The sequence below is a fragment of the Pan paniscus genome, chromosome 19 (genome assembly GCF_029289425.2).
Source record: "Pan paniscus chromosome 19, NHGRI_mPanPan1-v2.0_pri, whole genome shotgun sequence".
Taxonomy (NCBI): domain Eukaryota; kingdom Metazoa; phylum Chordata; class Mammalia; order Primates; family Hominidae; genus Pan; species Pan paniscus.
In genome coordinates, this window is record NC_073268.2 from 15,091,720 (window position 1) to 15,118,171 (window position 26,452).

The window sequence follows — 26,452 nt, forward strand, 5'->3', positions numbered from 1 at the left end:
CTGGCGGAGACTTTTGGGAAGGAGGGGTCAGAGGCCTGGAGGGAGGAAACTGGAAGGGAAGGAAACAGGAGGGGCTGGCCTGGTGTGGAGGGAAATGGCCCACCCTCTGGGCTCTGATGGCCCCTGTCTCTCCTTGGAAGGGCCATGGTGGCTGTGGGCGGTACCAGCCCAGGATCCGGCGTTCTGGCCTAGAGCTGTATGCGGAATGGAAGCACGTTAATGAGGACTCTCAGGAGAAGAAGATCCTGCTGAGTCCAGAGCGAGTGCATGAGATCTTCAAACGCATCTCAGATGAGGAGTGTTTTGTGCTGGGCATGGAGCCCCGCTATGCACGGCCAGAGTGGATGATTGTCACAGTGCTGCCTGTGCCCCCGCTCTCCGTGCGGCCTGCTGTTGTGATGCAGGGCTCTGCCCGTAACCAGGTCAGTGGCTCCAGGGCTCTGCCTCTTAGCTGGAGGGCGAGGTGTCTAAAGGGAGGAAGCCCTGTAGGTGGGGATGGATGGATGGACCTGGGTTTGAAAATTCCCCTGCCACTTACTAGCTGTATGATCTTTAATGAGTCCTTTCACATGGTTAAAGGCCACAAACGTGTTTCTGAATCTATAAATGATAGTGGGCAGTCCTGCCTCCTGGGGTGGTGTGAGGATGAGAGCTGTGCTGTGTGCCTGGTACGTTCCTGCCGAGCGCTGGCAGTGGTGGCTGGACCATGATGATTCTGACTTCCTGCCTCAGGATGACCTGACTCACAAACTGGCTGACATCGTGAAGATCAACAATCAGCTGCGGCGCAATGAGCAGAACGGCGCAGCGGCCCATGTCATTGCAGAGGATGTGAAGCTCCTCCAGTTCCATGTGGCCACCATGGTGGACAATGAACTGCCTGGCTTGCCCCGTGTGAGTCAGCATGCTCCCCACCCCTCTGTGTATTGGAGCCAGGGTGGGGGCTAGCATGAGGCTTCAGAGCTCTGGAAGAGGGCCCAGTGCTGACTTTCTGGATTGCCCCCACCCTGTGTTTTTTCCTCACAGGCCATGCAGAAGTCTGGGCGTCCCCTCAAGTCCCTGAAGCAGCGGTTGAAGGGCAAGGAAGGCCGGGTGCGAGGGAACCTGATGGGCAAAAGAGTGGACTTCTCGGCCCGTACTGTTATCACCCCCGACCCCAACCTCTCCATTGACCAGGTTGGCGTGCCCCGCTCCATTGCTGCCAACATGACCTTTGCGGAGATTGTCACCCCCTTCAACATTGACAGGTGTGCCTCCGTTGGAAAGCCCTTCCTGGAATGGCTAGGGAAGACATGGCCTCAGTGGCAAGGCTTCGAGAGTCTGCTCCTCCTACCTTGGGCGTGGGCTTGGAGCAAGGAGGAATTGAAGTTCTGAAGTTTAACTTCCACTCAGGGCTCTGGGGTGAGGGTGGCTGCAGGGGTATTTTAGGAAGCATTGAGTTCATTGCACCTCTTTCCTTCCTAGACTTCAAGAACTAGTGCGCAGGGGGAACAGCCAGTACCCAGGCGCCAAGTACATCATCCGAGACAATGGTGATCGCATTGACTTGCGTTTCCACCCCAAGCCCAGTGACCTTCACCTGCAGACCGGCTATAAGGCACGTAGCAGGCCAGGGCCTCTCAGCCACCTGAGCAGAAAGCTTTCCAAGATAGGGCAGGCTGGGTTAGGCCATCTGAGTCTGTCTCGTTCATTGGGATCCAGACTTGACTGTCTTGTTAAAGGGTGTTGCTGCCCAGGTGTGCAGGGAGCTGTTGGCCTCTGGCATTCAGGGTGGGGGTGGTATAAACCCGGGGCAACTTGCATATGGCAGGGAAGAGGGATCCGTGGAGGAACAGTGCAGAAGGCTTTATGTTCAGAATCTCTCTTGCTTTTCTTCTAGACTGAGTTCCTTGAGATTGGTGAATGCTGTGTATTATTCATCCCTGATGACCTGGTGTTTGGCCCAGGGCCTTGTCCAGAGGAGTGTTTAATAAGTGTTTCAAGTGAATTAGCACCACGATGTCATCTCTTTTCAGTTTGCAAAGGACTTTTTTTTTTTTTTTTTTTTTTTAAAAAAAAAAGAAGACAGTCTCACTCTATTACCCAGGCTGGAGTGTAGAACGCAGTGCTGTGATCTTGGCTCACTGCAACCTCTACCTTCCAGGCTCAAGCGATTCTTCTGCCTCAGCCTCCCGAGTAGCTAGGATTACAGGCGCGCGCCACCACACCCAGCTTATTTTTGTATTTTCAGTAGAGATGGGGTTTCACCATGTTGACCAGGCTGGTCTCAAACTCCTGACCTTAAGTGACGTGCCCGCCTCAGCCTCCCAAAGTGCTTGGATTATAGGTGTGAGCCACTGCACCGGACTTGCAAAGGACTTTAGGTCCATTGTCCTTTCATTCTTAGATACCTCCTTCACTGAGACCTTTTCCTTACCTCACCTCCCTAGGTGGAACGGCACATGTGTGATGGGGACATTGTTATCTTCAACCGGCAGCCAACTCTGCACAAAATGTCCATGATGGGGCATCGGGTCCGCATTCTCCCCTGGTCTACCTTTCGCTTGAATCTTAGGTCAGTCCCTGGCTGAGGGAAGCAGGCTGGAATTGGTGGGAGGCGGGCAGGCTGGGTGGCTCCTGAAGGTTTCGCTGCAGACATCTTCCCAACCCTGACTTTTCTCTTTAACTGTAGTGTGACAACTCCGTACAATGCAGACTTTGACGGGGATGAGATGAACTTGCACCTGCCACAGTCTCTGGAGACGCGAGCAGAGATCCAGGAGCTGGCCATGGTTCCTCGCATGATTGTCACCCCCCAGAGCAATCGGCCTGTCATGGGTATTGTGCAGGACACACTCACAGCAGTGCGCAAATTCACCAAGAGAGACGTCTTCCTGGAGCGGGTGTGTGGTCCAAATGGAAACCTGGCTTAAGTGGGCAGTGGGGCTCTGGGGTGCAAGGTGGAGGCTAGAAAGGAAGAGCTGTGTTTTTTTTCCTGACTTACCCAGCAGTGGTCTGTGAGATTGTCTTTTCTGGTGGGCGAACAAAAAGGGGGGGTTAGGAAAACTCAGGCCAAAAAGGTGTAAGGCGTTAATTCCCCATTTAATTTCTTAAAATTTCATGTAATACCAGGTATTGCCTGTAAAGGAAAGATAAAGGGAAAAATAAGTAAGACCTTGTTAAAATTTTATTTTTCTATTTTAACCTTCACTTATTTCGTAATTATTAAAAGAAATTTATGCTTATTTTTAAGAACAAAAACAAAAATTTCAGTATTACAATGAATTTTTAATTAAAAGTTTTTGGGGCTGGGCGCAGTGGCTCACGCCTGTAATCCCAGCACTTTGGGAGGCCGAGGCGGGTGGATCACGAGGTCAGGAGATCAAGACTATCCTGGCTAACACGGTGAAACCCCATCTCTACTGAAAAATACAAAAAATTAGCCGGGCGTAGTGGCATGAGCCTGTAGTCCCAGCTACTCGGGAGGCTGAGGCAGGAGAATGGCGTGAACTTGGGAGGCGGAGCTTGCAGTGAGCCGACATCACACCACTGCACTCCAGCCTGGGCGACAGAGCGAGATTCCGTCTCAAAAAAAAAAAAGTTTTTGGGACTGGGCATGGTGACTCACACCTGTAATTCTAGCACTTTGGGAGGCCGAGGCAGGCACATCATTTGAGGCCAGTAGTTGGAGACAACCCTGGCCAACATGGAGAAACCCCGTCTCTACCAAAGATACAAAAATTAGCCGGACATGGTGGCAGGTGCCTGTAATCCCAGCTACTTGAGAGTCTGTGGCAGGAGAATTGCTTGACCCCAGGAGGCGGAGGTTGCAGTGAGCCCTGATTGCACCATTGCACTCCAGCCTGGGTAAACAGCAAGACCCTGTCTCAAAAAAATATTAAAGTTTGGAAAAAACTTTTCCTGTCATCTTTGCCTCCAAAATCTGCTTTCTCCCTTGGGCAGGGAAACCTCCCCAACATTTCTCTATCATCCCTGAGATGTGGGGCCTGCACTCTGACTTCTGTCTGCCTTACTCTTTGTCTTACAGGGTGAAGTGATGAACCTCCTGATGTTCCTGTCGACGTGGGACGGGAAGGTCCCACAGCCGGCCATCCTAAAGCCCCGGCCCCTGTGGACAGGCAAGCAAATCTTCTCCCTCATCATACCTGGTCACATCAATTGTATCCGTACCCACAGCACCCATCCCGATGATGAAGACAGTGGCCCTTACAAGCACATCTCTCCTGGGGACACCAAGGTAGGGCTTGGCTTCTGGATATGTGAGGACAGAATTTGGGCATGGGAGCCAGGACCAGAGCAGGGGCCTTGAGTGGGTGCTTTGTCCTTAGGTGGTGGTGGAGAATGGGGAGCTGATCATGGGCATCCTGTGTAAGAAGTCTCTGGGCACGTCAGCTGGCTCCCTGGTCCACATCTCCTACCTAGAGATGGGTCATGACATCACTCGCCTCTTCTACTCCAACATTCAGACTGTCATTAACAACTGGCTCCTCATCGAGGGTGAGCATGGAGGCGTGGTACCAAGATGTCTCTGTGAATTCTCTAACTTCTTACTGTCCTTCCATCCCTTTCTTTCCTCCTTGGATTTGGTGCCCCCTGCTTCTACTCTCTTGGCTATAATTCCATTCCATGTTTCTTAGAGGTCCAAAGGGGTTTGCTGATGCTTTTCCCTGTCTCTAGGTCATACTATTGGCATTGGGGACTCCATTGCTGATTCTAAGACTTACCAGGACATTCAGAACACTATTAAGAAGGCCAAGCAGGACGTAATAGAGGTAAGAGGGGAGGCCACCAGAGACAGAATAAGGGGTTTCCAGGGACTTTGAAGTTAGCATCATCAAGAGCAAAGGGAGTGTAAGGTTAGAGGGAAGGGGCAGAGAGTAGGGATTGATGTCTCACCGAGAACTCTGCCTCCAGGTCATCGAGAAGGCACACAACAATGAGCTGGAGCCCACCCCAGGGAACACTCTGCGGCAGACGTTTGAGAATCAGGTGAACCGCATTCTTAACGATGCCCGAGACAAGACTGGCTCCTCTGCTCAGAAATCCCTGTCTGAATACAACAACTTCAAGTCTATGGTCGTGTCCGGAGCTAAAGGTTCCAAGATTAACATCTCCCAGGTGAGAAGCCTTGTTTTTCCACATACGGGGCCGCTGTGAAGTTTGGGAGGAGGAAGGAAGGTGTTTGTATGTATTAGGGTCAGGAGGATCACGGGAGTTGGGGGAAATTTTGGGAACTGTTATTCTTAAGGCAGAGGGAATTCAGTATACCCCACCTTTCTGTTTCCCAGGTCATTGCTGTCGTCGGACAGCAGAACGTCGAGGGCAAGCGGATTCCATTTGGCTTCAAGCACCGGACTCTGCCTCACTTCATCAAGGATGACTACGGGCCTGAGAGCCGTGGCTTTGTGGAGAACTCCTACCTAGCCGGCCTCACACCCACTGAGTTCTTTTTCCACGCCATGGGGGGTCGTGAGGGGCTCATTGACACGGCTGTCAAGACTGCTGAGACTGGTGAGGCTTTCCTCAGGGGTCTTCCTTGGGCTGTTAGCAGGGAATGCTGCAGGCTGAGAAACCCCTAACAGGTGGGGAGTGGAAATGCTCAGGCTCCTATTCCCAGGGTATAATTCTGGCCCTTGTGGAAAGAATAGAGACTCAAGAGTAGGCAAACACCCTTGTTTGGATTGTTGTGCAGCATTGCACAGTGCAGGGACAGAGCTTCCGGGGCTCTGCCAGCCTGTCCCATGGGAGTGGTTCCTGCTGGGCTTTTTGTCCGTCTAGTGGTAGACACTGAGTTTGCATTCAAAGGCCTCAGACAAAGAGAGTACTAGCTGACTCTTCTGACAGTCAGGTAGCTTAAGGCCCCAGCCTGGGTCTTTGGGCTTTATCATCCCCTTTTTGCCTTACTTCCCTCCAGGATACATCCAGCGGCGGCTGATCAAGTCCATGGAGTCAGTGATGGTGAAGTACGACGCGACTGTGCGGAACTCCATCAACCAGGTGGTGCAGCTGCGCTACGGCGAAGACGGCCTGGCAGGCGAGAGCGTTGAGTTCCAGAACCTGGCTACGCTTAAACCTTCCAACAAGGCTTTTGAGAAGAAGTGAGGAGGCGGGCAGGCGGGTGGTTCTTGCCCCTGGGGCTCAGGGCCTGAGTAGTAGGATTCCCATACCTATTCCAGAAAGATAGCCTGGTGTGTGTCTTGCACTAGAGCTTACCTTTCAGCATCCTTTCCCCACCTATCTGAAACAGCTGTGTGACATGGGGGAGGTGGTGGATGGAGGTGGATTTAAGATTGGTCCCCACTTCGTCCCTGCTGATATTATAAAGCAGATGCAGAGGGGTGGGCCTGTACTCAGGTCCCAGTGGCAGTCCTTGGGCCTGAATTTTTCTCTGTCCAGGATTCTTGCCTCCAAACCACTGTACCTGGTCGGCTGTGCACCTTTGGGAACCTTACAGTGCGTTTTGTGGGGACCAAGGTCCCAGAGCCCACCTGTCCACTAGCTACCCCTTGCACTTCCAGGTTCCGCTTTGATTATACCAATGAGAGGGCCCTGCGGCGCACTCTGCAGGAGGACCTGGTGAAGGACGTGCTGAGCAACGCACACATCCAGAACGAGTTGGAGCGGGAATTTGAGCGGATGCGGGAGGATCGGGAGGTGCTCAGGGTCATCTTCCCAACTGGAGACAGCAAGGTGCGTGTGGGTCGAAGTGCTGATGCTAGAGATGTGCCTCCCTGGATGGCTGTCCCCAGACACAGCCCTCCCTCCATTTCCCCCTCTCTCAGGTCGTCCTCCCCTGTAACCTGCTGCGGATGATCTGGAATGCTCAGAAAATCTTCCACATCAACCCACGCCTTCCCTCCGACCTGCACCCCATCAAAGTGGTGGAGGGTAAGTACCTGCTTAGGGGTCTCCAAGCCAGGCTAGGGGATAGGAGACTGCTGGGCCCTGGTCTAATGATCTCCTCACCTTTAATTGGTCCCCAGGAGTCAAGGAATTGAGCAAGAAGCTGGTGATTGTGAATGGGGATGACCCACTAAGTCGACAGGCCCAGGAAAATGCCACGCTGCTCTTCAACATCCACCTGCGGTCCACGTTGTGTTCCCGCCGCATGGCAGAGGAGTTTCGGCTCAGTGGGGAGGCCTTCGACTGGCTGCTTGGGGAGATTGAGTCCAAGTTCAACCAAGCCATTGTGAGTGTTGTGCTCTTCACAGCAGTCTTCTTTTCCTCCTTTTACCTGTTGACTTCTGTGGTTTCCAAGAGCAGCCCACTTCTGTCCACAACCTACAGAATAGGTTCTGTAGGTTCTGTCCCACCTAATAATAGCTCTCATTCATGGAGAGACTGCTTGTACCTTACCAAGTCCTGTGTTTGGCCCATTATCGCTTTATACCATCATGGCTTTAATACACTCCTAGTAGGGGAGGGTTTGTTAGTCCCATGTTGCAGAGACAAAAACTGAGGCTTGGAGAGAGTGACTGGATTGTGTGATGGTCATATAGGAAGTAAGTGGCATGACTGGGATATGACATAGGAGAATTGTTCTTTTTTTTTTTTCTCTACACTCTCTGCTGTGTGCAGGGGCTAATTTAGATAAAGATAGGGAATTGGGGCTAGGTGTGGTGGCTCACACCTATAATCCCAGCACTTTGGGAGGCCGAGGCGGGCAGATCACAAGGTCAGGAGTTCGAGACCAGCCTGACCAACATGGTGAAACAAGGGTGAAATACAAAAATTAGCCGGGCGTGGTGGCGTGTGCCTATAATCCCAGCTACTCAGGACGCTGAGGCAGGAGAATCGCTTGAACACAGGAGGCAGAGGTTGCAGTGAGCCAAGAGTGTGCCTTTGCACTCCAGCCTGGGCAACAGAGCAAGACTCCGTCTCAAAAAGGGAGTTGGAGAGAGTAAATAGAAAAAAAGATTTATGGATATTGGAATGTGCTTTCACTGGCTTTAAGGATTTTATAGGATAGTAAGAGGGTAAAGCACTGTTACAGGCATACCTCTGAACTTGTTTACTGTAAGTCAGTTTTTATAAATTAAATAATTAAAAATGTATTAGGGAACACCATAGAACATGGCTGAAAGAAATTGTAAAAGACCTAAATGAGGCCGGGTGCAGTGGCTTATGCCTGTAATCCCAGCACTTTGGGAGGCCGAGGTGGGCAGATCACCTGAGGTCAGGAGTTCAAGACCAGCCTTACCAACAGGAAGAAATCCCACCTTTACTAAAAATACAAAATTAGCCGGGTATAGTGGCACATGCCTGTAATCCCAGCTACTCTGGAGGCTGAGACAGGAGAATCACCTGAACCCGGGGATGGAGGTTGCGGTGACCCGAGATTGCACCATTGCACTCCAGCCTGGGCAACAAGAGTGAGACTGTATCAAAAAAAAAAAAAAAAAAAAAAATCCTAAATGAAAGACCTCTCATATTCATGGATTGGAAGACTTAATATTGTTGAATATTAATATTGTTAATATTAATATACTTCCTAAAATAAGCTATAGATCCAATATAATCCCTATCAAAATTCCAACTGGCTTTTTCTCAGAAATTTATTAAGCTGATGTTAAAATTCATATGGAAATGCAAGGGATATAGAATAGCCAAAACAATATTTAAAAGTAGCAAAAGTTTGGAGAACTCACATTCCCTGATTTCAAAACTTACTACAGAGCTACAGTAAACAAGACTGTGCTTCTGTCATGAGGATACGTATAAAGACTGATAGAGTAGAATTGAGAGTCCAGAAATAAACCCTCACATTTATGGTCACTTGATTTTTTGCAAGAGTCCCAATTTAATTAAATGGGGTGAGAATACTCTTTTTAGCAAATGGTGCTAGGGCAACTAGATATCCACATGCAAGAGAATGAAGTTGGATTCCTACCTCATACCATGTACAAAAACTCTCAAAATGCCTAAATTGAAGAGCTAACACTATAAAACTCTTATAAGGAAACTTGAATAAATCTTCATGACTGTGGCTTAGCAGTGAATTCTTAGGTATGACACCAAAAGCATAAGCATCCAAAGGAAAAAACAGATGAATTGGACTTCATCAAAATTTAAAACTTAATGCTTCGTAGGACACTATCAAGAAAGTAAAAAGATAACACAGAGAATGGGAGAAAATATTTGGAAATCATCTGATAAGGGCCATACATAAAGAATATATAAAGGACTATAACAATAAAAAGTCAACAATAAAAAGTCTCAAAGGATTTCAACAAATGTTTCCTGGCTGGGCGTGGTGGCTCACGCCTGTAATCCTAACACTTTGGGAGGCTGAGGCAGGTGGATCACCTGAGGTTGGGAGTTTGAGACCAGCCTGATCAACATGGAGAAACCCCGTCTGTACTAAAAATACAAAATTAGCCGGGCATGTCGGCACATGCCTGTAATCCCAGTTACTCGGGAGGCTGAGGCGGGAGAATCGCTTGAACCCGGGAGGTGGAGGTTGCGATCAGCCGAGATAGTGCCATTGCACTCCAGCGTGGGCAACAAGAGTGAGACTGTGTCTCAAAAATAGTAATAAAATAAAAAAACAGGCTGGGCGCGGTGGCTCACGCCTGTAATCCCAGCACTTTGGGAGGCCGAGGCGGGCAGATCACGAGGTCAGGAGATTGAGACCATCCTGGCTAAGACGGTGAAACCCCGTCTCTACTAAAAAATACATAAATAAATAAATAATAAAAAAAACATGTTTCCCCAAAGAAGAGTACTATTCATGTAAATGATCAGTAAGTGCACGAAAAGATACTCAACATCATTAGCCATCAGGGAAATGCAAATGAAACCAGAGTGATGTGCCACTTCACATGCACTAGGATGACTGTAATCCAAAACACAGATAATAACAAGTGTTGACGAGGATGTGGAAAAATTAGAACCCTCATACATTGCTAGTAGAAAAGGTACAACTGCTTTAGGAAGTTAAAGCAGTTACCATATGGCCCAGCAGTTTCATTCCTAGAGAGATTATACACACACACACACACACACACACACACACACACACACACACACGAGAGAACAGAAAACATATGGCCACACAAACATTTATACACAAATGTTCATATCAATGTTACAGTAGCTAAGCAGTGAAAACAAGTGTCCATCCACTGATGAATGGATAGGCAAAATGTAGTATGTCCGTACGAGGGAACATCATTCAGCAATAAAAAGTAATGAACAGGCTGGGCCTACGTGGTGGCTCACGCCTGTAATCCCAGCACTTTGGGAGGCCAAGGCAGGTAGATGACTTGAGTTCCAGACCAGCAGCCTGCCCAACATGGTGAAACCCCCAACTCTACCAAAAATAGAAAAATTAGGTGTGGTGGTACATGCTTGCTATCCCAGCTACTTGGGAGGGTAAGGCAGGAGGATCACTTGAACCCAGGCAGCAGAGGTTGCAGTGAGCTGAGACTGCACCACCGCACTCCAGCCTGGGCGACAGAGGGAGACCATCTCAAAAAAAAAAGTAACGGACAGCCAAGCACAGTGGCTGATGTCTATAATCCTAGCACTTTGGGAGGCTGAGGTGGGAAGATTGCTTGAGCCCAGAAGTTCAAGACCACCCTTGGGCAACATGACAAAACCCCATCTCTACAAAAAATTTAGCCAGGTGTGGTGGAGTGCACCTGTAATCCCAGCTACTTGGGAGGCTGAGGTGGGAGGATACCTGAGGCCAGGAGGTTGAAGCTGCAATAATGAGCTGAGATCATGCTACTGTACTTCAGCCTGGGCAACAGAGTGAGACTCTTATCTCAAAAAAAAAAAAAAAAATCTGTCAAGCCACAAAAAGACAGTGATAAGCCAGATGCACTGGCTCATAACTCTAATCTCAACACTTTGGGAGGCCGAGGCAGGAGGCTCACGAGAGCCCAGGAGTTTGAGACCAGCCTGGGCAGCATAACGAAATTCTGTCTTTGCCAGTGATGAACCTTAAATGTATACTTGCTTAATGGAAGAAATTAGTCTGAAAAAGTTAGATACTGTGATTCCAGTTAAGTTTAATTTCGTATGTGACTATCTCATAACACATATGGGGAGCTTCCTATTTAGCTAACTGTTATAAAATGAATATTTACGGAGTAATTTTAACATACGTTTAGAAATTTGGATCTTGGCCGGGCAAAGAGGCCCACACCTGTAATCCCAGCACTTTGGGAGGCCAAGGCGGGTGGATCACCTGAGGTCGGGAGTTTGAGACCAGCCTAACCAACATGGTGAAACCCCGTCTCTACTAAAGATACAAAAAAATATTAGCTGGGTGTGGTGGCACGCGTCTGTAATTCCAGCTACTTGGGAGGCTGAGGCAGGAGAATCGCTTGAACCTGGGAGGCGGAAGTTGGCAGTGAGCCGAGATTGTGCCACTGCACTCCAGCCTAGGCGACGGTGAGACTCCGTCTCAAAAAAAAAAAAAAAAAAAACAGAAAAGAAAAAATTTGGATCTCAGATGGTATAGTAGCTTTCTTTGGATGTGCTGCATACCAGGTGCCAAATGGCGTCCTATAAATGGAAGCTCTTGTGTGAGGAAGGGGATGATCAAATAAGAGTTTTGTTTTTGTTAAGAGTCTGTCTGCCTTTTCCGAACTCATCTACCCATGTCCTTTAAGATTACAGTCCTGGCCCTGTGATAAGCCAGATGCAGATCCGCATCGTACTCATTCACTGAAAGAGAGGCGTTGGCTTTGTCTGATGCTAGCTTTTTCTTAGGCGCATCCCGGGGAAATGGTGGGGGCTCTGGCTGCGCAGTCCCTTGGAGAACCTGCCACCCAGATGACCTTGAATACCTTCCACTATGCTGGTGTGTCTGCCAAGAATGTGACGCTGGGTGTGCCCCGACTTAAGGAGCTCATCAACATTTCCAAGAAGCCAAAGACCCCTTCGCTTACTGTCTTCCTGTTGGGCCAGTCTGCTCGAGATGCTGAGAGAGCCAAGGTAGGGATCAGGACTGCTGGGCTTTTTGGCCGGAAGAAAAGAAGGAGAACTCAACTGGGTGTGGTGGCTCATGTCTGTAATCCCAGCACTTTGGGAGGCCAAGGCAGGTGGATCACCTGAGGTCAGGAGTTCAAGACTAACCTGGCCAACGTGGTGAAACCCTATCTCTACTAAAAACAGAAAAATTAGCCGGGCATGGTCGTGTGTGCCTGTAATCCCAGCTGCTAGTTGGGGCTGAGACAGGAGAATCGCTTGAACCTGGGGGCAGAGGTTGCAGTGAGCCGAGATTGTGCCACTGCACTCCAGCCTGGGCAACAAGAGCGAGATTCCATCTGAAAAAGAAAAAAAAGGAGAACTTTTCCCCTTGAATAAAGGGTTTTGGATTCCCTTGATAAGGAGGGTTAGAAGAGGCGTTTAGAGCTACTCAGTTCCCTGTGTCATGGACTTCTGTCTCTTCCCAGGATATTCTGTGCCGTCTGGAGCATACAACGTTGAGGAAGGTGACTGCCAACACAGCCATCTACTATGACCCCAACCCCCAGAGCACGGTGGTGGCAGAGGATCAGGAATGGGTGAATGTCTACTATGAAATGCCTGACTTTGATGTGGCCCGAATCTCCCCCTGGCTGTTGCGGGTGGAGCTGGATCGGAAGCACATGACTGACCGGAAGCTCACCATGGAGCAGATTGCTGAAAAGATCAATGCTGGTAAGCCTAGGAGGGCTGGCCCGGCTCAGGAGCCCCGCTCTCTGGGCTACCACCTATCGTGTTCACCGCACTTGAGCCCCCAAAGAGCTACCCACCCTCACCCCCATGCATGTACCAGTTCCGCCCCTCCGAGGCATCCTCCAACTCTCCAGGTCCCCTCTGCACTCCCTTTCTCTTCTCAATGTTCTCCCTTCCCCTTTCCAGAGGGTTCTATGAAAAGAAAGTTTCTGTGAGGAGCGGGGAGCCAAAAGAGAGCCTTGCTCAGAGAGAGCTGCGAGTGGACAGTGGCTGGGGCCAGTCCCCTTAGCTGCAGCCTTTCTCATGGCTCCTCACCCCACTAGGTTTTGGTGATGACTTGAATTGCATCTTTAATGATGACAATGCAGAGAAGCTGGTGCTCCGTATTCGCATCATGAACAGCGATGAGAACAAGATGCAAGAGGTAATGGGGGTCCTAGAAGAAGTCAGTGTGTCACATGTATAAAACTCATGAATCATGTTAGATACCAAAGAAAAGAAGATGCAATCAACATTGAGGGGCGGCCAGGCGTGGTGGCTCACGCCTGTAATCCCAGCACTTTGGGAGGCTGAGGCGGGTGGATCACCTGAGCTCGGGAGTTCGAGACCAGCCTGACCAACATGGAGTAACCCCGTCTCTACTAAAAATAAAAATTAGCCGGGCATGGTGGTATGTGCCTGTAATCCTAGCTACTTGGGAGGCTGAGGCAACAAGAGTGAAACTATCTCAAAAAATAAAACATTTGAGGGGCCAGTCATACCCACCTAATTTAGGGATAGGGAATGGTGATTAGCAACGATTTTCAAAATCCACAGCACCGGCCGAGTAGATAAAACAGGTGGTGTTGAAATAGGAGATAGGAGTGCCTCCCTGTCGCGCTGTCACTTGGCTCTCCTCCCCCAAGGCTCCTGCAGCTTGCTTTGCTTAGGGAATACAAGCCCCACCCCTGAGGCAGGGGCCAGACTTGGGGGCAGGTTGGGCAGTAGGCATTGCTATGTCCTAGGGGAAGTCGTGTGACAGCCATAACAAGACCCATGAAAAGGCTGGATCAGTGACTTCACTCCTGGGCATGGCTCCTGAGATACTTGTTTGGCACATGTTGGTACCTGGTGCTTTAGTAATAAAAACTGAAGAACTCAGTCTGGGCATGGTGGCTCACACTTGTAATCCCAGCACTTTGGGAGGCCGAGGCGGGCAGATTACCTGAGGTCGGGAGTTCGAGACCAGCCTGACCGACATGGAGAAAGCCCGTCTCTACTAAAAATACAAAATTAGCCGGGCGTGGTGGCGCATGCCTGTAATCTCAGTTACTCAGGAGGCTGAGGCAGGAGAAATGCTTGAACATGGGAGGCAGAGGTTGTGGTGAGGCAAGATCACACCATTGCACTCCAGCCTGGGCAATAAGCGAAACTCCATCTCTAAAAAAACAAAAACAAAAAACTGAAGAACTCACTAACTGCTGAACTGCTGTCAGAGAACAGTTATAAAAGCATTGATAGGTCTTGATGGAATACAGTATATGGCCATTAGAAGAGATCACTGTCATGCCAGCAGCAGCCTAGATGAACACGCAGTGAAGTGCCAGAGCAGGGAATGGTGTGTGCTCGGGTACAGCAGTTGGGAGGATATGACATGTACGTGGAGCCCGCCTCTCGCTAGGCGCAGGACTGCACGAGAGTGGAAGTTGTGACGGGGTGGTGGGATTTGGGTGCCTTTCCTTAGGCTTATTTTAATATTGTAAAATCAGGATTAAAAGTCTCACTGGAGAACTGCTGGAACATGGGAGGTAGAGGTTGCAGGGAGCTGAGATCGTGCCATTGCACTCCAGCCCAGGCTGATAACAGCGAGACTCCATCTCAAAAAAAAAAAAAAGTCTCACTGGAACTGTGAGGGGCAGAGCCTGGTGACTGACTCGTTTGGCCCTCAAAGAGGCTGTAGTTGGAGGCGAGAGCCGGGGAAGAGACCAGAGGATGCCATGTGCTGACCTCACTCTCACTGCAGGAGGAAGAGGTGGTGGACAAGATGGATGATGATGTCTTCCTGCGCTGCATCGAGTCCAACATGCTGACAGATATGACCCTGCAGGGCATCGAGCAGATCAGCAAGGTCAGCCATCCCCTCTGCCACCGCCTTCCTCCTCCCACTCCCACACTCCCCTCCCTGCCTACTCTGAGCACGCTGTCTTCCCACAGGTGTACATGCACTTGCCACAGACAGACAACAAGAAGAAGATCATCATCACGGAGGATGGGGAATTCAAGGCCCTGCAGGAGTGGATCCTGGAGACGGACGGCGTGAGCTTGATGCGGGTGCTGAGTGAGAAGGACGTGGACCCCGTACGCACCACGTCCAATGACATTGTGGAGATCTTCACGGTGAGCCCGTGTGTGCTGCCTAGCTGCCTTTCATGGATCTCTGGCTCTCAGGCCCCTCATTCTGTGCTGTCCACTCAGGACTTTGTCTGCCTGATTCCATTTCTGAGTGTGGGATATCGTGGCTCCTGACACCCTCCCTGGATCTGGGTGGCGACAGAAGCAGGGAAGAGAGCAGAGTTGCTCAGTCCTGGCCCTCCCCTCCGCTTCCCTCCCCTGTGCCAGGTGCTGGGCATTGAAGCCGTGCGGAAGGCCCTGGAGCGGGAGCTGTACCACGTCATCTCCTTTGATGGCTCCTATGTCAATTACCGACACTTGGCTCTCTTGTGTGATACCATGACCTGTCGTGGCCACTTGATGGCCATCACCCGACACGGAGTCAACCGCCAGGACACAGGACCACTCATGAAGTGTTCCTTTGAGGAAACGGTAACAGTGGAATTTCTGCATAGGGCAGAAGGAGGGAGTAGTGTGAGAAAAAGGGCACACACTTTGGGCAGCTGGGCTGTGGTGATGGGACAGTCAGGTGCTGTGTGTGGAGGGGTCTCATGGGGCCGGTCTGCTCTGTTCAGGTGGACGTGCTTATGGAAGCAGCCGCACACGGTGAGAGTGACCCCATGAAGGGGGTCTCTGAGAATATCATGCTGGGCCAGCTGGCTCCGGCCGGCACTGGCTGCTTTGACCTCCTGCTTGATGCAGAGAAGTGCAAGTATGGCATGGAGATCCCCACCAATATCCCCGGCCTGGGGGCTGCTGGACGTGAGTATGAGGCCCCAGCTGCGGTACCTGCTTGCGTCGGCGAGGCGGTGGGGCAGGCCGTGGGTGCGAGGGTGTCACCAGTCCATGGTTGCTGTTCTTGCTCCTCACGATTTCCTGTGTTCCTCTTTGCAGCCACCGGCATGTTCTTTGGTTCAGCACCCAGTCCCATGGGTGGAATCTCTCCTGCCATGACACCTTGGAACCAGGGTGCAACCCCTGCCTATGGCGCCTGGTCCCCCAGTGTTGGTGAGTAACCTGATCCAGGAAGAGCGCCCTCCAGGTGGTTCAGAGGTGGCTAAGCTGGGATCGTGAACAGTAGCCATTGTTGGAACTCTGAAGGCCGCAGAGGGCTAGTGAAAGGTGGGGCAGGGAGAATTGGGGGCCTTTGGTCTCCAGCTCTGGCCTTAACTTGCTTCTCTCACTCTGTAGGGAGTGGAATGACCCCAGGGGCAGCCGGCTTCTCTCCCAGTGCTGCGTCAGATGCCAGCGGCTTCAGCCCAGGTTACTCCCCTGCCTGGTCTCCCACACCGGGCTCCCCGGGGTCCCCAGGTCCCTCAAGCCCCTACATCCCTTCACCAGGTGAGTTGTCGCCATCTGTCAGGCCAGGTTTGTTTCCTCCACAGTTCTGGGTGAGTCTGTCCATTGCTCATCTCCTTTGTTGGCTGCTTCCCCACAGGTGGTGCCATGTCTCCCAGCTACTCGCCAACGTCACCTGCCTACGAGCCCCGTTCTCCTGGGGGCTACACACCCCAGAGTCCCTCTTATTCCCCCACTTCACCCTCCTACTCCCCTACCTCTCCATCCTATTCTCCAACCAGTCCCAACTATAGTCCCACATCACCCAGCTATTCGCCAACGTCACCCAGCTACTCACCGACCTCTCCCAGCTACTCACCCACCTCTCCCAGCTACTCGCCCACCTCTCCCAGCTACTCGCCCACCTCTCCCAGCTACTCACCCACTTCCCCTAGCTACTCGCCCACTTCCCCTAGCTACTCGCCAACGTCTCCCAGCTACTCGCCGACATCTCCCAGCTACTCGCCAACTTCACCCAGCTATTCTCCCACTTCTCCCAGCTACTCACCTACCTCTCCAAGCTATTCACCCACCTCCCCCAGCTACTCACCCACTTCCCCAAGTTACTCACCCACCAGCCCGAACTATTCTCCAACCAGTCCCAATTACACCCCAACATCACCCAGCTACAGCCCGACATCACCCAGCTATTCACCTACTAGTCCCAACTACACGCCTACCAGCCCTAACTACAGCCCAACCTCTCCAAGCTACTCTCCAACATCACCCAGCTATTCCCCGACCTCACCAAGTTACTCCCCTTCCAGCCCACGATACACACCACAGTCTCCAACCTATACCCCAAGCTCACCCAGCTACAGCCCCAGCTCGCCCAGCTACAGCCCAACCTCACCCAAGTACACCCCAACCAGTCCTTCTTACAGTCCCAGCTCCCCAGAGTATACCCCAACCTCTCCCAAGTACTCACCTACCAGTCCCAAATATTCACCCACCTCTCCCAAGTACTCGCCTACCAGTCCCACCTATTCACCCACCACCCCAAAATACTCCCCAACATCTCCTACTTATTCCCCAACCTCTCCAGTCTACACCCCAACCTCTCCCAAGTACTCACCTACTAGCCCCACTTACTCGCCCACTTCCCCCAAGTACTCGCCCACCAGCCCCACCTACTCGCCCACCTCCCCCAAAGGCTCAACCTACTCTCCCACTTCCCCTGGTTACTCACCCACCAGCCCCACCTACAGTCTCACAAGCCCGGCTATCAGCCCGGATGACAGTGACGAGGAGAACTGAGGGCACGTGGGGTTGCGGCAGCGGGCTAGGGCCCAGGGCAGCTTGCCCGTGCTGCTGTGCAGTTCTTGCCTCCCTCACGGGGCATCACCCCCAGCCCAGCTCCGTTGTACATAAATGCCTTGTGGCAGAGCTCCCGGTGAACTTCTGGATCCCGTTTCTGATGCAGACTCTTGTTCTCCACTCGTGCTGTTAGAACTCACTGGCCCAGTGGTGTTCTCACTCCTACCCCACCCACCCCCTGCCTGTCCCCAAATTGAAGATCCTTCCTTGCCTGTGGCTTGATGCGGGGCGGGTAAAGGGTATTTTAACTTAGGGGTAGTTCCTGCTGTGAGTGGTTACAGCTGATCCTCGGGAAGAACAAAGCTAAAGCTGCCTTTTGTCTGTTATTTTATTTTTTTGAAGTTTAAATAAAGTTTACTAATTTTGACCAAAAGTATGTACATCGAGTGCTTCATTGGGGTTCAGGAGACCCCCAGGCCCCTGCCTCCTGCCTGGGCTGCTGCTTGATCTGTTAGGGGGAGGGGACCAGGAAAATGGGAGGGTACCTTACAGTCAACCCACACACAGCCCCTGCTCTGTGCCAGGCACTGCTCTGTACTGAGTTTGTTGTAGTCACAACAGATGCAGCTCTTGTCCTCTATTAAGGTGATATTGACCATAACAGCTTTTTAACTTGTTTTACTGATTGTCATAAGTAATTTGGAAGTGTAGAAAAGTATAATGCAGAGGGAGAAAAATGATCACCCATAATCCCACCACTAGGAGGCATACTTTCTTTGGTATTTTTTCCTACACTTTTCTTGAGTCACTAACAAGTGAACAAAAATGTACTTTGATTTTGGCCTCAAACCAAGAATGAAAAGATTATATAGATGTTGTAATACAGAAGCTGAAGTAAAAGGACTTGGGGGTAATACGCTAGTTTTAGCTGGCTATTTTTCCCCCTTTCATTAGCGCCTTAATGTGGTATCAATGTTCTACATCCTGTGCAAGTCATTTCTGATTTACTTGTATTTTTATTTTTATTTTATTTTTTTGAGACAGTCTCGCTCTGTTGCCCAGGCTGGAGTGCAGTGGCGCAGTCTCGGCTCACTGCAACCTCTGCCTCTTGGGTTCAAGCAATTCTCACTGCCTCAGCCTTCCAAGTAGCTGCGATTGCAGATGCCCGTCACCATGCCCAGCTACTTTGGTATTTTTAATAGAGAAGGGATTTCACAGTGCTGGCCAGGCTGGTCTCAAACTCCTGATTTCAGGTGATCTGCCCACTTTGGCCTCCCAAAGTGCTGGGATTACAGGCATGAGCCACTGCACCTGGCCTATTATCTAGAAATGTCTGTTTTGCCTTCATTCCTAAAGAATATCTTTGCTAGAGATAGGATTCTGGTGTGACAGATTCATTTTTTGTTTTTAGCACTTTTTTTTTTTTTTTTTTTTTTTTTTTTTTTTAGGAGCAGAGGTTTAATATGCAAAAGAGAAAAGAGAACAGCTCGCTCTCGTGGGGGAGAGGGGCTTCTGAAAGGGAAGTCCCTAAGATGTCCTATCTTCCGGCCCTCACAGTTTCTAGTGAGAAGTTCACAGTCTTTGGGATCATATTTCTTGTGTTATTTTTCTCTAAATGCTTTCAAGATTTTCTTTTTATCTCTGGTTCTTTGGTTTTTGACAGTTTAGCTTTGGTGTGTATATTGGAGTTCTCCAGAGAAGCAGAACCACTGGGAGAGATAGATATATATCTTCCTGTGCTAATAATCACATTACTTTTATATGTGATTATATATATACATATATATTTTTTTCTATTTATTTACTTGAGCTTCCCCACAGCAAAAACGAGGGGTTTTGTCCCTCAAACGATTACAGGGACCAAGAAGTTTCACAATCTGCCATCTGTAATCTGGAGAACCAGGAAGCTGGTGGTGTAATTCAGTCTTGAGTCCAAAGGCCTGAGAACTGGAGGTGGGGTGGTGGTGGTGGTGGCAGTGGTGGCGCTGGTGTAAGTCCTGGAGTCTAAAGACCCAAGAATTGGGAGCTTCTAGGTCCAAAGGCAGGAGAAGTTGGATGTCTGAGCTCAAGGAGAGGACTCACCCTTCCTCTACCTTTTTGTTCTTTCCAAGCCCTCACTTGATTGGACAATGCCCACCTACGGCGGTGCAAGAGAACCTTACTCAGTCTACCGATTAAAATGCCGACCTCTTCAAGAAACACTCTCACCGACACACCCAGAAAGAATGTTTTTCCAGCTCTCTGGGCGTTCCTTAACTCAGTCAAGTTGACGCGTACCATTAACCACCACTGTGTGCCCAGGCATAGTTTTCTCATTTATCCCGTTTGAGTTTCCCTGAGATTTTTGATTCTGTAAAATTGCCTTTTAGCGTATTTGGGAAGTTTTTAGACTTTTTTTTTTTTTTTTAAGATGGCGTCTCGGTCTGTTACCCAGGCTGGAGTGCAGTGGCGCTATCTTGGCTCACTGCAACCTCTGACTCCTGGGTTCAAGCGATTCTCCTGCCTCAGCCTCCCAAGTACCTGGGACTACAGGCGCCCGCCACCACACCCGGCTAATTTTTTGTAATTTTAGTAGAGACGGGGTTTCACCATGTTAGCCAGGATGGTCTCGATCTCCTGACTTTGTGATCCACCTGCCTCAGCCTCCCAAAGTGCTGGGATTACAGGCGTGAGCCACCGCGCCTGGCCTAGACATTCTTTCAAATACTTTTTTTCTGTCCTATTCTTGCCTTCTGAGAATTCAGTAGCATGCCTACTAGACTTTTTGATTTTCCCCCCACAGGTTTTTGAGGCTCTTAATCATTTTTGCAAATTTTTCTCTCATTCTTTTTTCGAGATGGAGTTTCACTCTTGCCCAGGCTGGAGTGCAATGGTGCCATCTCGGCTCACTGCAACCTCCGCCTCCTGGGTTCAAATAAGTCTCCTGCCTCAGCCTCCCGAGTAGCTGGGACTGCAGGCATGCGCCACCACACCCAGCTAATTTTGTTTTTTTTTGTTTTTTTTAGTAGAGACGGGGTTTCACCATGTTGGTCAGACTGGTCTTGAACTCCTGACCTCAGGTGATCCAGCCGTCTCGGCCTCCCAAAGTGCTGGGGATTACAGGTGTGAACCACTACGCCCGGTCTGGGGGGCACATTTTATTTTATTTTATTTTATTTTTTATTTCATATGGTATGTTTTATGTTATGTTTGTTATGTTATTTATTTTGAGACGGAGTCTTGCTCTGTCGCCCAGGCTGGAGTGCGGTGGCGCGATCTCGGCTCACTGCAAGCTCTGCCTCCTGGGTTCTCGCCATTCTCCTGCCTCAGCCTCCCGAGTAGCTGGGACTACAGGTGCCCGCCACCACGCCCGGCTAATTTTTTGTATTTTTAGTAGAGACAAGGTTTCACCATGTTAGCCAGGATGGTCTCGATCTCCTGACCTCATGATCCGCCCGCCTCGGCCTCCCAAAGTGCTGGGATTACAGGCGTGAGCCACCGTGCCTGGCTTGGGGGGCACATTTTAATCAGCAAAATAACAAAAACCTTCAAGCTATGAAAAACATGTCATTAAGTAGATTGAAAATAGAAAACTAGAAGGCAGAGCACTGCCTTGTTTAACCTCAGTGGTGAACGTGTGCGTTGGGTGACTCAAATTTTTCACCAGTTTGCTCATGTCTGCAAATGGCCACAATTATTGATTTTAAAGTTATAAATAAATTTTAGGAAGTAGGTGAATTTGCAAATATTAAATCCACAAACAATAAGAATCAACTATATGTATGTGTCTTCTCTTTTTCTCTCCCTCTCTCCATTTTTTCATTCATCCTGAGAATATATATAATTTTTTTGAGATAGGTTTTCACTCTGTTGCCCAGACTGGAGTGCAGTGGCGCAGTCTCAGCTCACTGCAGCCTCAACCTCCCAGGCTCAAGCGATCCTCCCACTCAGGCTCCTGAGTAGGTAGAACTACAGGTGTGAGTTACCACGCCTGGCTAATTTTATTTTTTGTAGAGAGAAAGTCTCACTATGTTGCCTAGGCTAGTCTTGAACTCCTGGACTCAAGCGATCCTCCCTCCTTGGCCTCCCGAAGTGCTGGAATTACAGGCATGTGCCACCGCACCCAGCTAGGTTCATTTTTGTTTTTATTTATTTATTTATTTTTGAGATGGAGTTTCGCTCCTGTCGCCGAGGCTGGAGTGCAAGGACACAATTTCGGCTCACCTCAACCTTTGCTTCCTGGGTTCAAGCGATTCTCCTGCCTCAGCCTCCCGAGTAGCTGGAACTACAGGTGCGTGCCACCACACCCAGCTACTTTTTTAGTAGAGACTGGGTTTCAGCGTGTTAGCCAGGATGGTCTCGATTTCCTGACCTCGTGATCCACCTGCCTCGGCCTCCCAAAGCACTGAGATTACAGGCATGAGCCACTGTGCCCAGCCTCAAGCCATAGGTTTTTATGCTACATGGGACTCTATCATCATTATTCCAAATCATTTTCTAATTTCCATTTTGATATGTTTGATCTGTGAGTGATTTATTTTGTACATATATATATGTATTTTTTTTTCTTTTCTATTTTTCGAGACAGAGTCTCACTCTGTCACCCAGGTTTGGAGTGCAGTGGTGCAATCCCAGCTCACAGCAACCTCCACCTCCCAGGTTCCCATGATTCTACTGCCTCTACTGCCTCAGCCTCCTGAGTAGCTGGAATTACAGGCGCACGCCACCATGCCCAGCTAATTTTTCTGTATTTTTAGAGACGGGGTTTTACCATGTTGGCCAGGCTGGTCTCGAACTCCTGACCTCAGGGTGATCCACTCACCTTGGCCTCCCAAAGTGCTGGGATTACAGGCATGAGACACTGGGCCCGACGAATTTTTCAATTTCATCTTACTTGTCTTACTTTGTATGCTTAATGTTTTTAGTTCATTCCAGCTTAAAATTCTAATACTTTCCTGGTGAATGGACTCTTATCATTGTAGCAATCCTCTTTATCTCAAGAAGTGCTTTTTAACTTAGGGTCAATTTTTTTTTGTTTGTTTTTGTTTTGGGATGAAGTCTCGCTCTGTCACCCAGGCTGGAGTGTGGTGGTGCAATCTTGGCTCATTGCAACCTCCATCCCTCAGGTTCAAGCAATTCTCCTGCCTCAGCCTCCCAAGTAACTGGGATTACAGGCGCCTGCCACCATGCCCGGGTAATTTTTGTATATTTAGTGGAGACAGGGTTTCACCTTGTTGGCCAGGCTGGTCTCGAACTCCTGACCTCAGATGATCCACCCACCTCAGCCTCCCAAAGTGCTGGGATTACAGGCGTGAGCCACCATGCCTGGCCAACTTAGGGTCAATTTTATCTGAGATAGCTACACCAGTTTTTCTTTCAGTTAGAATTTTTCAAGTATATTATTCTTCCATCTTTCTGTATCTTTACATTTAAGCCTCTTATAAATAGTATATCATGGGCTTTTGTTTTTTATACCTTCTTACAACCAATTGTCCTTTTATTGGAGAATTTAGCCTATTTGCATTTAGTATGACGACTAATACATTTGGATTTTCTTCCTACTCTCTTATTTACTTCACAGTTATCTTTCTCACTTTTCCTCCTTTCCTCTCATGCCTTCCAGAGGGTTAATGTTTTTTCTCATTTCATTATTTTCTCACTATATGTTTAAAATCTATGCTTTATGTCTATTTTTTGTGTGTGACTACCCAAATTATTATTTTTCTTTTTTTGTATTTTATTTTTTAAAAATTTACCAAAATTATTTTAAGCTATATAAGTTGAAGTCTAAAGTTAGAAATATAGGCTGGATGCAGTGACTCATGCCTGTAATCCCAGCACTTTGGGAGGTTGAGGCAGGAGGATCACTTGAGTCCAGGAGGTCGAGGCTGCAGGGAGCCAAAATAATGCCACTGCACTCCAGCCTGGGTGACAGGGTGAACACTGTCTCTAATCAATCACAATCAAATCAAATAAATAAATAAAAAGATAAGATATAGTTAAAAAACAGTTACTCTTGCTGAATCATACTAGGATCTTACAATGCTTCAATTCTGAACCCTTCTTTCATTTAAATGCAACTACTGTCTAGTATTTGTACTATGACAATTCTCATAAATAAGACATTATTATATTTTACTATTAAAGTTATTTTAGATTTCCTTAGATATCTATCAATATCTTTTTTTCTTTTTGAGACGGAGTTTCGCTCTTGTTGCCCAGGCTGGAGTGCAGCAGCGAGATCTCGGCTCATCGCAACCTCCGCCTCCCAGGTTCAAGCGATTCTCCTGCCTCGGCCTCCCAAGTAGCTGGGATTACAGGCATGAGCCACCATGCCCAGCTAATTTTGTATTTTTTAGTAGAGATGGGGTTTCTCCACGTTGGTCAGGCTGGTCTCGAACTCCCGACCTCGGGTGATCTGCCCGCCTCAGCCTCCCAAAGTGCTGGGCTTACAGGCCTGAGCCACCGTGCCTGGCTTCAATATCTTTTCTCTTAATTCCTTCTTGCATCTCAAATTTTCTTTCATCTGGGATCATGTTTCTTCTGTCTGATGCATGTCGAACAATTTCCTTTAATGAGTTATGTTGGTCTTAATCTTTTTCAGCTTTTGTTTATCCGATGATATATTTATTTCACTCTCATTCTCTTTTCATAACAGCTTTATTCAGATATAACTAATATACAATTCACCTAAAGTGTAGATTTCAATGGTTTTTAACATATTCAGACTTGTATGACCACCACAATCTGTTTTAGAACAGCTTAATCACCCCAAAAGAAACTCCATATACTGGCCGGGCTTAGTGGCTCACACCTGCAATTCTCCCAGCACTTTGGGAGGCCGGGCAGGCGGATTATGAGGTCAGGAGTTCGACCAGCCTGGCCAACATGGTGAAACCCTGTCTCTACTAAAAATACAAAAATTAGCCAGGCATGCTGGCACATGCCTGTAATCCCAGCTACTCAGGAGGCTAAGACAGGAGAATCGCTTGAAACTGGAAGGCAGAAGTTGCAGTGAACTAAGATCGCGTCACTGCACTCCAGGCTGAGCAACAAGAGTGAAACTCCATCTCAAAACAAAAAAGAAAAAAAAAGCCAGGCACGGTGGCTCGTGCCTGTAATCCCAGCACTTTGGGAGGCCGAGGTGGGTGGATCACGATGTCAAGAGTTCGAGACCAGCCTGGCCAACATGGTGAAACCCCATCTCTAGTAAAAATACAGAAATTAGCTGGGCGTGGCAGTGGGCATCTGTAATCCCAGCTACTTGGGAGGCTGAGGCAGGAGAATTGCTTGAACCTGGGAGGTGGAGGTTGCAGTGAGCCAAGATTATGCCACTGCACTCCAGCCTGGGTGGGTGACAGAGGAAGACTCCGTCTCAAAAAAAAAAAAAAAAAAAGAAAGAAACCCCATATACATTAGCAGTAACTCTTCATTTTGTTTAGCCCCCAAGCCCTGCACTAGGCAATCACGAACCTGTGTTCTGTCTCTTTATATTTGCTTATTCTGGTCACTTCATATTCATGGCATTGTAGAATATGTGGTATTTTGTGATTGGCTTCTTTCACTTATATAATTTCAACATTCATACATTTTGTAGCCTATATCAGTAATTAATCACTTTTTGTTGTCATGTATTCCATTGTATGTGAATATACCACATTTTCTTTCTTCATTCATGAGTTGATGGACTTTGGGTTGTTTCCTTTTTGTTTTTTGTTTTTTTTTTTTTGAGACAGTGTTGCTCTGTCATCCATGCTGGAGTGTAGTAGTGCCATAGCTCACTGCAACCTCGGCCTCCCATATTCAAGCAATTCTCCTGCTTCAACCTCCCGAGTAGCTGGGATTACAGGCGTGTGCCACCACTCCCAGCTAATTTTTTGTATTTTTAGTGGAGACAGGTTTCACCATGTTGGCCAGGCTGGTCTCAAACTCCTGACCTCAGGTGATCCACCTGCCTCGGCCTTCCCAAAGTGCTGGAATTACAGGCATGAGCCACCGCGCCTGGCCTAGTTGTTTTTTAAACTAATATGTATAATTGTGGATCTCTTTGTGTCTATTCTGCGTAGAGTTTGTTGAGCTCTTTGGATTTGTACATTAATGTTTTTCAGTAAGTTTGGGAAGTTTCCAGCCAATTATTTCTTTGACTTTTATTTGCTCATTCTCTGCTCTGCTTCTGGTATTTCCCTTACATGTATGGTGGTGTGCTTAATGGTGTCTCACGTTTCTTTGATGCTCTGTTTATTTTTCTTCATTTTTTTTTTTTTTTTTTGAGACAGAGTCTCACTCTGTTGCCCAGGCTGGAGTGCAGTGGCGCAATCTCGGCTCACTGCAACCTCTGCCTCCTGGGTTCAAGTGATTCTCCTGTCTCAACCTCCTGAGTAGCTGGGATTACAGGTGCCACCGGGCATGCCACCATGCCCAGCTAAATTTTTTTTGTATTTTTAGTATAGATGGGGTTTCATCATATTGGTCAGGCTGGTCTCGAACTCCTGACCTCAGGTGATCTGCCCACCTTGGCTTCCCCAAAGTGCTGGGATTACAGGTGTGAGCCAACGCGCCGAGCCTTTTCTTCATTATTTTTATTTCTATTCTTTGGATTGCATAATATTATGATCTATCTTCAGATTGTAATTCTTTCTTCTGTTAGGTGATACTGTTGCAGAAAAACCAGGTTCTTATCACACGACCAGGAAAATTTACGCACACGGACACATTGAACAGTGGGTAGAGCGGGGTTTATTGGGTGAAAAGGAAAAAAAAAAAGAAAGAAACTCTCAGCAAAGTGAGAGGGCAGTCCTGCGAGCAGGCCCCCACCTTACAGATTGAATCCCAGGCC

The 26,452-nt window shown here is 48.8% G+C and overlaps 1 protein-coding gene and 1 long non-coding RNA gene across 2 annotated transcripts in view; one reads left to right on the forward strand and one right to left on the reverse strand.

Annotated features, from left to right (window-relative positions):
* The window catches only part of POLR2A (RNA polymerase II subunit A), a 30,044-nt gene extending 11,974 nt beyond the window's left edge, over positions 1–18,070 (forward strand). Inside the window, exons 5-29 of the mRNA XM_008962447.5 lie at positions 141–422; positions 733–894; positions 1,027–1,247; positions 1,465–1,597; positions 2,430–2,554; positions 2,672–2,882; positions 4,028–4,237; positions 4,329–4,497; positions 4,678–4,772; positions 4,915–5,118; positions 5,289–5,511; positions 5,915–6,098; positions 6,519–6,690; positions 6,783–6,888; positions 6,984–7,189; positions 11,722–11,946; positions 12,408–12,654; positions 12,996–13,096; positions 14,675–14,779; positions 14,866–15,048; positions 15,271–15,474; positions 15,618–15,804; positions 15,937–16,050; positions 16,234–16,383; positions 16,481–18,070. Of these exons, the coding sequence (XP_008960695.2) occupies positions 141–422; positions 733–894; positions 1,027–1,247; positions 1,465–1,597; positions 2,430–2,554; positions 2,672–2,882; positions 4,028–4,237; positions 4,329–4,497; positions 4,678–4,772; positions 4,915–5,118; positions 5,289–5,511; positions 5,915–6,098; positions 6,519–6,690; positions 6,783–6,888; positions 6,984–7,189; positions 11,722–11,946; positions 12,408–12,654; positions 12,996–13,096; positions 14,675–14,779; positions 14,866–15,048; positions 15,271–15,474; positions 15,618–15,804; positions 15,937–16,050; positions 16,234–16,383; positions 16,481–17,637 (5,376 nt within the window). The 3' untranslated portion in view covers positions 17,638–18,070. The remainder of the gene's footprint in view (positions 1–140; positions 423–732; positions 895–1,026; positions 1,248–1,464; positions 1,598–2,429; positions 2,555–2,671; positions 2,883–4,027; positions 4,238–4,328; positions 4,498–4,677; positions 4,773–4,914; positions 5,119–5,288; positions 5,512–5,914; positions 6,099–6,518; positions 6,691–6,782; positions 6,889–6,983; positions 7,190–11,721; positions 11,947–12,407; positions 12,655–12,995; positions 13,097–14,674; positions 14,780–14,865; positions 15,049–15,270; positions 15,475–15,617; positions 15,805–15,936; positions 16,051–16,233; positions 16,384–16,480) is intronic.
* On the reverse strand, positions 10,757–11,281 carry LOC134729489 (uncharacterized). The gene is made up of 2 exons (XR_010110615.1): positions 11,153–11,281; positions 10,757–10,838 (listed from the first exon to the last, which is right to left on the reverse strand). It is a non-coding gene; the product is annotated as an uncharacterized LOC134729489 (long non-coding RNA).
* Positions 18,071–26,452: the final 8,382 nt, after the last annotated feature.